The sequence below is a fragment of the Loxodonta africana genome, chromosome 20 (genome assembly GCF_030014295.1).
Source record: "Loxodonta africana isolate mLoxAfr1 chromosome 20, mLoxAfr1.hap2, whole genome shotgun sequence".
Classification (NCBI taxonomy): domain Eukaryota; kingdom Metazoa; phylum Chordata; class Mammalia; order Proboscidea; family Elephantidae; genus Loxodonta; species Loxodonta africana.
The window spans coordinates 23,219,890-23,229,573 of NC_087361.1; the positions used below are offsets into that span (position 1 = coordinate 23,219,890).

Sequence of the window (9,684 nt, forward strand, 5' to 3'; positions counted from 1 at the left end):
GATAAAAATGTGAAAACTCATAGGGTCAAATTCTACCTTCCAGCTGTCTTCATTTCCAGCCCTTTTCATTTAAGATAAAAGGCATTAATGAGATACTATTGATATCTTTTTCTATTACTTTACAGATTATCTTTCTTCGAATGTAGAAAATTTTAAGTTCCTCTGCCTTTCCTTAAATTTGACCTCATCTGTACGAGAATTGGCAGAATGTTCCTGAATTTTCTGTCACTGGTACATGTTTTTCTCTATTTTTGATATTTCATTGTTATCTCTAAAGAAGCTGGAAGAGAGAGAGGCAAGGAGTTGGATATTTATTGCTCATGTAGACATCTTTTTCCCATAAGCTTCAAGCAGTTTTATTCACAAGTTCAAATATTAGAAAAATATAGGTTAAAAAATCTTTTTTGAAAAAAAATTTTGAATGTAGGCACTATTAGAATTAAGAACATGATAAGTAACTTTCAATACAATAAAGAAATTAAAAGCAACTAAATCCTAGTCCAAAAAAATAAAGAAATGGGACAAAAGAAAAAAAAAACTAAACTGAGGCATTAAGTTTAGAAAACAAACTAAAAGATGTAAAATTAAACATGTAAGTTACATCAGTAAATACAAATTAGTTGATTTCCACAAATACTTATAGCATGCTTAGTATATGTCAAGTACAACCAGGTCCTGAGTGTTTAGTGATGAACAATACAGACATAGGGCCTGCACTCACGAAGTTTAGTCCAGATATCCAAAAAGCAACTACAAAAGTGATGTGTATCACAAGGGATGGTTAGAATGGATAGAGCACATGCCAAGGGCTTTCTAAGGCAGCTGGAGAAGTTCTTGAACACATTTTTCACAGAAATTCTTCCTGATCATTACTAATCAGCTGTACATTAGCCAACAGCATAATTAATGCTGAAATACTAAAACACTTTTCCCCTAAGATTAAGACAAGAATGACTCGTTTGTCATCAGTTGACATTTTTATGGAACTCCTAATCAAGATAAAGGGTTAAAAGAACAATGTGGTATTAATCCTACTGGAAAGAACAGACCAACCAAATATTATTCACTTAAGAGGATTTGAAAAGTTAGAGAGTGTAAATAGCATTAACTCAGTATCAATATGCATCATTGACCATTTACTCTATTCCAAGCACTGGTTAAAAAATCACCATAAAATGGCAAACATAAAGTTTGCAGTCTAGTGAGTGAAGTCAGACAAGTGAGTGAAGACAGCCAATACATAATAACGTTAAGAGCAGCCAAAAAACACGTGGACACAGAGTTTTATGGTAATAGGAGGGTCAGCTTTGCAGTAGATCAGAAAAAAACTTCCCCAGAAGAAGTCAAGACTAAACAGAGTCCTGTAGGATAAAAACGGTTAGATGAGACCATCTTTCTAAGCAGCAGGATTATTGATTTAAAAAATGTAGGATATAAGGAGGGCTGTGGCACATTAGGAGCCCCGGTAGTGCAGTGCTTAAAGCTCTCGGCTGTTCACAGGAAGGTCAGTGGTTTGAACCCACAAGCGGCTCTGTAAGAGAAAGATGTGGTGGTCTGCTTTTGTAAAGATTTACAGCCTTGGAAACCCTCTGAGGCAGTTCCACTTTGTCCTGTAGCGATGCAAGGAGTCGGAGTCAACTCAACAGCAATGGGTTTTGGTGGCACATTATACACATTGTAAAAAACACTGTGTAGCTGAAGCACCTGGTAGGGGGCTGGAGAAGGATGAGAAGTTAGCATAGTACAATCATTAAAGGCATTTAGACTTGCCCCAGAAAACCAAATCAGTTGGCAGGAAGTCAGTTCTGACTCAAGGCAACCCCGCGTATGCAGAGCAGAACTGTACTTCATAGGGTTTTCAAGGCTATGAAGTTTGGGAACCAGACCACCTTTCTTCCCAGGTGCTTCTGGGTTGGTTCAAACTGCCAATCTTTTGGTATGTAGAGGGGTATGTAACTTTTTGTGCCATCCAGAGACTCCATCTTCAGAAGACAGTGGGCATTCATTAAAGAATTTAAAGCAGCATAGTGGCATTCTCAAATGCATGTCTCAGAAATGTATTCAAAAGTCAGAGTGCACGTTTATGAGTTATTGAGTAATCCAGGTGACAAATGGTTTGAACACAGCTAGGACAGTGGTAATGGAGATGGGGGAAAGAAAGGCTGGATTATAGAGGTAATAGGGCCGTAGAACTCAAAGATTCAGAGAGGAGCAATGAGAAAAAAGAATCAAACACGACATCATGATGGATGGTGCTCCACCTATTGAGGTAGGGGATTCAGAGATGATTAAAGGTGATGAATTCAGGATTGGTCGTACTGAGTTTGAGATGTTTATACCATGTCCCAATTGGAAAGGTCCAGTATGCAATCTGGTGATCAGGAAAAATCTGGGGTGGAGAAGCAGAATTGTGAGTCAGCAGGGCATGTAAACTGGTCAAAACCTGTTTCCATCAAGCTGATTCTGACTCATGGCAACCCCATGTGTGTCATAGTGAACTGTGCCCCATAGGGCTTTCAGTGGCTGATTTTTTGGAAGTGGCTCTGGACGGACTTGAACCACCAACGTTTCCATTAGCAACCTAGCATGTTAACAGTTTATACCTTCTCTTCCCACTACCAGTATACTCAGTGAAACAAAAACATTTTATAAACATTCCTTCTCCTTTTTTATTAACCATTTTGCTTATATGGATAGAAGTGATGAGCAGCTGATTTCAGAAGCTTGTAATTGATATATTGACATAGCATGAAGAAGGGCTGTTTGTAACAGTTTGTTATTCTGTCTCTCCTCAGGTTTGTTAACTAAGGCTGAATAAATCATGATTCCAGCGTGTAGGATCTTACCATAGAATTATCTTTAGGAACTTTAGCTGAAAAGATTCCTAGCTATATACTCTCTTACCTACGGAACAGTGATCTGAATTTTCTTTAGAGATTGAGACAATAGTTTAGTCCAAACTAGTTTAAGAATACTGTCATTATCATGTCTTATGAGAAAAGAGACTAGCAATTGAAATAGATACTGTTCAGGGCAAAATGAAGTATTTCCGGTCTATGGGCAACTATGATTAATTCATTCATTCAACAATGATTATACAGTGGCTACCATAAGCCAGGCACTGGGTTACAATCATAGAATTCAGTTTCGGCTTGTAGAGATCAAAGCTATTATCTACTAGAAAAGAGTATTAAGGGAAATAGTCCCTCCTTAACTACATGTTTAATCAGCTTAAATAAAAGTCATGCTTAAGTTACTACTAAGAATATTAATAAGCATGATAGAAAATCAAATATGAGTTTTAAAGAACTAAGAGGTCAATTTCTTTCGAAGAGTCAAAAAGTTAATTTAATCAGGATTCCTTTCATTTTGAAATTTTGTCTGGAAAAATCTGAACAGTATATTTGGCCCCTTTGTCTCTTTTGCTGCGCTGCTTTTCCTTATAGGCCTTAATTTGGGAGGCGGTGATTGACTTTGATGTGGTTTTCCAGGAAGTGGCTGATGATTTTTACTTTTTATAAACTCAAGCCAGGAGACCCCTGGGGGCAAGCGGTGGTAACCAAGTACCTTAGTGAACACACATTCTGATAAAGTAGGTGTGGTGGCATCTTTGACAGTAGAGGGTGAGAAGGGTGTAGAGGGAGAGGAAGATGAGGAGGAGGAAGACGAGGAGGAGGAAGAGGAAGAAGGAGATGGGCTCTGGGACTTCAACTGAGAACTGTTACTTTTTTTAACATAAAGTAGCCAGTCAATAGCCTGGGGCTGTTGGCTTATAACTTTGTTTTGGGGGGCTACTGTCAACCAATTTTTCTTGGTATCAGGTCCCTGGATGATATCAGGCTCGGAGGTAGGGGCAATCTGTGATATCTTCTCCATTCCTTCAAGGTTGTCTTCAGATACTTGATCAAGCTGTTTTCCTTCCACAGAGGAAGATGAGAAAGACGTCTCTGGTAGAGAAAGGATAAGAACTAATTTTACCTCAATTTCTCCCTCAGAATTGGGCTCAGGTGTTGGTATGACAAACAATGTTGCACCACGAGGGTCTTTTCTTCCTGTAAGATGGTTACACTGAAAGTTTATGCAGGAAGCACACACTAAACAAACCATATAACTTAATGAAATACGGGGACCAGGACGAGGGTTTGGCCTTCCCCTCATCCTTCGAAAGAGAATCTGCCTGGAGAGATCCCTCTGAATTTTGCTCTTGGAGATAGAATTGACAATTTTATGTACAACATCATCAGGGATAATTCCACCTTTAACAATGCAGGGTTGAATATAATCTAAAGTCCATGGAATTTCTTTATTTGATTCTGTGTGTGCACAAACATCATAACTTCTTCTACTGTGGAGTTTGGAGATCAATGCTGAAACAGCCATTTCCTTGATGCAGTACTCAGAGCTTGATGACGTTTCACCTGAGATGCTTTGTTTGAGTTGGTATGATGGTGAATTTATGGCTCTATGTTTGGCACTTGGTGATGTGGTCTTCTGAAGCTTGGAGTGGCAAACTGGTGAGCTCAGAGTCCAGCACTCACGATCAAGTGTAAACGTTGTCTGAGATTTGGGTGGGAACAACGGCAAACTCTGAGTCTGGTGGACATAAAGTGGTAAAGTTTTTTTCCGAGATTTTGAGTGAGGCAGTGGTAAGCTCAGAACACTGGGATTAGAGTTCAATACAGGAGTTTTCTGAGGTCTGGAGTCAGGTAACGATGAGCTAAGAGTCATTTGATGAGGTTCCAATGAAGGGAATGTACAAAGAAAGTTGTTTGTTTGAGGTTTGGGGTTGAGTAATGGTGAACTCAGAGATCTCTGATTGTGCTCCAATACAGATGCCCAAAGGCAGTTCAGTGATGTTTTCTGAGGCTTAGATTGAGGTAATGTTGAGCAAAGCGTTCTTCCATTGGGTCCCAAAGAAGACGATGTCCAGAGGATACCTAGGGAAGATTTTTCTGGATGTTGGAGGGAGGATAATGATGAACTCAAAACTCTTTGGTTAGACTTCAGTGTAGGTGGTGTCCAGCAAAGCTCTGGGGATGATATGGTCTGAGATTTCGGGAGTGGTATTGGTGAATTTAGGGCTGTTTGACTGGGTTTCAGTGATGATGATGTCATTTTGAGGTCAAGTAGAGATGTTGTTTGAGGTTTGGGGTAGGGAAAAGGTGATCTCAAGGCTCTCTCATTAGACCCCAGAGAAGGAGTTCCCCAGTGGAGGTCTGGTGAAGGTGTAGCCTGATATTTGGGATTGGATAATGGTGATTTCAGAAGAACTCTGTTAGAAGAACCTTGTGAAATTTTGTTGTGAGCCTGGGGAAAGGTCAGTACTGAATAGCTCTGGACCTTCTTCTGATCAGAGCCCAGTGGAGGCACTGCTAATTGGTTGCTGTATGATTCCGCTCTGGTCGCAGGCTGGTTATTGAGTTGATTTAGTTTATCACCTTTGTACTGATGTGTTAATGAATTGGTTGTGGCCAGTTGGCAAGACGGGTATAATGGCATAAAATGTTGATCATAATATGCTAATGGCACCATCTTGTGTTAGTGGTAGAGGCCTTTTTGAAAGCAGTTGGCTTGTTGGGATGTTTTAGTAACTGTTAATCTTTTAGCTGGATTCCGTACACAAAGGGCACTTTTAAATAAATACTATTTACTAGTTAACTTCTTCTTTGTAACCTCCCTGTTGATTCCCAAATATTACAGATTGTATTGGAATTGAGATGTAGATGAGGTTGAAAAAAATTACCACTATTCGAGGTTCTCCTCTGTCTTCTCTTTAGTTTCCGAGAGTTTTTATTTGTTTATTTGTTTTTCCCCTTGAGGAAATAATGCCTGTTAACAAAATAGTGAAGACAGTTCAGAAGAGGTCCTGATAGGAATAGCAATTTTTTCAAACAATTTGTTGTTGTAGGTAGGACAAAGGCCTTATTCTGTCAAATTCTAACCACTTACGCAGTGTGTTACTTTTTAATTAAACTTTCTAACCTAGCGCCCATCTGTAAAACAGGTAACTATGATATTTAAGTTATTGAGCTAAAGACTAAATCAGATAATGAATATACAATGCCTAACAGTACCCCAAATTTAATAGGTGTTCAATAAAAATAGTAGCTATTTATGGTACTCTTTCAATTATTATTTTCATTAAAAAAATCTGTGGTAAATTAGTTGCATAAAACAAGATAATCTTAGATAAAAACAGTGAAATGAAAGTTCTTATTAAATGTTGGTTTACAATTTGGATTCATTGCGCATTGTTGTTATCTTTTAGCTCACTTCCAAAAGTCTGTAATTCTAGTTAAAAGTCTGTTGCATATTTTTATTCCTGTTCTTATTTTCCACCATTGCAGCTTTTTAAAATTGTTTATACTCCTTTTTAAAGCTTCTGTCCTATTTCATGCCTATTATTTCTCTATACTGTCATCTCTATGCTGGTTCTCTTGTTTCTATGCAGGCCTTCACCAAATTCTTTTTTTTTTTTTTTTGCTCTGACCCCAATACAGTCCCCAGAGTTATATCACCAGCCCTCTTTTCTTTTATTTTATTCTTATAGAATTATATTTGTTATCTTCAGAATTTAAAAATGAACTATATAAGCTTTATATAAAATAGAACTTTGTAGCTGGCCAAAAGTGAGCATCTACCACCCAGGGAAAGCAGATGGGCTGCTTCCTAAGAGGCAACACATAATGTGACATGACACACTATTTTAGTGCATTTTTCATGCTCGATTGTTTGGTCTTCAGGTTTTAAGGCTCGGAAACAGGATATAAAAAAAAAACTGACAGTATTTACAAGAGACCCTGGGATCAAACAATTAAGTCCTCGGCCAAGATTCTTTCTCCCTTGGAGAATGAGAATTGTCAATATTGGGCCACATGACACTTTTCTATGCACCTATAACCTACCAGCCCAATTTCTGACAGACAAATTTATTTCTCCTATAATACAAAAATATCCTATTAATTTACTACCCATTCTATTACAGACAGAAGGGTTTCCCTTACTTCAAAGTGATTTTACACATATTTACTTTAATCCTGTTTGCATTTATTTTTAAATACATCTCTTCTCGAATATCTGAATCCACTTGTTTTCAAGTGTTGAGTCATTCTTGTGGAATTTCCCACACAGCAATAATCTTACTCATACACCAATGACTTCCTAACCTTTTGTCTCTAGTCCTCACCTTTTGTCTTGAGCTTCAAAATTATATTTCTAACTAATTGTTTTAGTTATCTAGTGCTCCTATAGCAAAAATACCACAAGCAGATGGCTTTAACAAACAGAAATTTATTCTTTCACAGTTTAGGAGGCTAGAAGTTCAAATTCAGGGCGCCAGATCCAGGGGAAGGCTTTCTCTCTCTTTCGGATCTGGGGGAAGGTCCTTGTATCAATTTTCCCCTGGTCTACGAGTTTTTGAGCCCAGACACTCCAGGTCCAAAGGATTAACTCTTCTCCTGGCTTTCTCTCTGTTGGTCCCTTTCCCTTTGCTGGCTTCTCTCTCCTTTTATCTCTTGTAATATGAAAGGTGATGCAGGCCACACCCCAGAGAAACTCTACTTACGTCAGATCGGAGCTGTAACCTGAGTAAGAGTGTTACGTCCCACCCTAATCCTCTTTAACATAACCTAATCTTGCCTAATTAACCACAGGCAGAAATTTAATCTTGCCTAATTAACCACAGGCAGAAATTAGGATTTACAGCACATAAGAAAATTACATCAAATCACAAAATGTAGGACAACCACACAATACTAGGAATCATTGCCTAGCTGAGTTGACATATATTTTGGAGGGGCACAGTTCAATTCATGACATTCTACCCTTTGGCCCTCAAAAATTCATATCCTTGCCACATATAAAATACTTTCACCCCATATCATACCAAAAGTCTTAAATCAATTCCAAGTCCAAATTCCATGCTGGGGCAAAATTCCTTTTCATCTGTGAAATCTAGAATAAAAGTTATCTGCTTCCAAAATACAGTTGTGGAGCAGGCACAAGCTAGACATTTCCATTGCAAATGAGAGAAATTGAAGAGAAAGACGGAATAACACGCACCAAACAAGTCAGCAGAACACATTATATTAGTACCCAAGCCTTGAAAATAATCCCCTCTTCTCTGAGGCCATTTAGACAATGGTCCTGCCCTTTAGACTCTGGGTGTTGGCCACACTCTCTGGATTCTGAGTGGAGGCCCCTCAGCCTTGGGCTTCAGCTCTGCCTTCCAGGCTCACTGGCATGGCAACTCTGCTCCCTTGAATTTGGGCATCCATACTCCCGGTCCATCTGAGTGTCAATCCTACCCCCTTGGCCCTGGCAGTCCCTGTTTTTCTGCAGCCTTGCCCCCTCACCTCTGGGCAGTGGATCTGGCCCCAGCCCACTGACAGTCATGAAAGGCAGCCCCACACTCCAAAACTGAGTTGGTGAACATCTGACTCTTTGAAACCCAGGAAGCTGTGGTCTCACCCTTTGAGACCCCAGAGGTCGTGGTCTTACCCTTTGAGACTGAGGCAGCTGTGCTTCCTGTGTTCTTTGTCTTTCAGCTTCTGCTTCCTGGTTCCTTGGCCTCTCTGCCCCTCAGGCTTTTGGGCCAGTCCAGCATCTGCCCTGCTTGGGCAAATATTCCAAAACTCTTTAACTCTAATGATAAGTGCCCGGAGGCAACCCTGTAAAGGCATTCAGCTCTCTCACTTTGTGGGTCAGCAAGACTATTTCCACCAATAAGTGCCCAGAGGCACCCCCAGTCCACCAGGAAGCCTCCTGCACAAAGACACTCAGCTCTCTGGCTCCATCGGTCAGCTCTCAAGCTGTCTAGCACCGATTTCCTAGTTCTGATGCTGCCATTTCTCTGCTGCTGTTTTTCACTGTCTGTTCTGTCTGCGGTGTTACAGCTCTCCTCACTTCCTGCTACAACAGAAATACAAGTATATGGCTTTAACAGACAGAAATTTTTCTCTCACAGTTCACAAGGCTAGAAGACCAAATTCAGGGTGCCAGCTCCAGGGGAAGACTTTCTGTGTCAGCCCTGGGGGAAGGCCCTTGTTATCAATCTTCCCCCCGTCTAGGAGCTTCTCAGTTCAGGGGCTGAGTTCCTACTCCCAGTTCTTCTTTCTTGGTGATATGAGGTCCCTCTCTCACTGCTCACTTTTCTTTTTTATATCTCAAAAAAGATTGACTCAAGATACAACTTAACCGTGTAGATGGCATCCTGCCTTATTAATTTAACTGCCTCTGATCTTGCTTCATTAACATCATAGAGGTTAGGATTTACATCACATAGGATAATCACATCAGATTACAAAATGGTGGAAAACCACATAATTCTGGGAATCATGGCCTAGCCAAGTTAACACACATTTTGGGGGGACACAATTCAATCCATAACACTAATTGTCAGATTTCTCCACTCAAAATTCCCAGAGAAAATCCAAACACAAAACATCCAAAACTCAATAAAGGCATTCCTCTTTCTGAATATCTTTCCTCTTTCTGTATCTTCTGTCTTGATTCTTAACACCTAGTCACCTAATTCAGAATTTTTGAAATCATTTTGGACAGCTTCACCCTTCAAAAACAGTTAGTCACCAAGACCTGTTGATTTTGTATCTTACATATTTCTATTTACCTTTTCCAAATCTCTACCTGTGTGTCAATTTATACTATAGGCACATATCATTTAGA

At 39.6% G+C, this 9,684-nt stretch overlaps 1 protein-coding gene across 1 annotated transcript; it reads right to left on the bottom strand.

The window, feature by feature from the left end:
• Positions 1 to 218: 218 nt before the first annotated feature.
• CSNKA2IP (casein kinase 2 subunit alpha' interacting protein) lies at positions 219 to 6,096 on the bottom strand. The gene has a single exon (XM_064273085.1). The coding sequence runs from the start codon at positions 5,530 to 5,532 to the stop codon at positions 3,349 to 3,351; it is 2,184 nt and encodes a 727-aa protein (XP_064129155.1). The 5' UTR covers positions 5,533 to 6,096; the 3' UTR covers positions 219 to 3,348.
• Positions 6,097 to 9,684: the final 3,588 nt, after the last annotated feature.

What these genes read in the sequence shown, in the direction of transcription:
- CSNKA2IP (XM_064273085.1), bottom strand. Translation starts at nt 5,532, where the DNA reads ATGGTGCCATTAGCATATTATGATCAACATTTTATGCCATTATACCCG.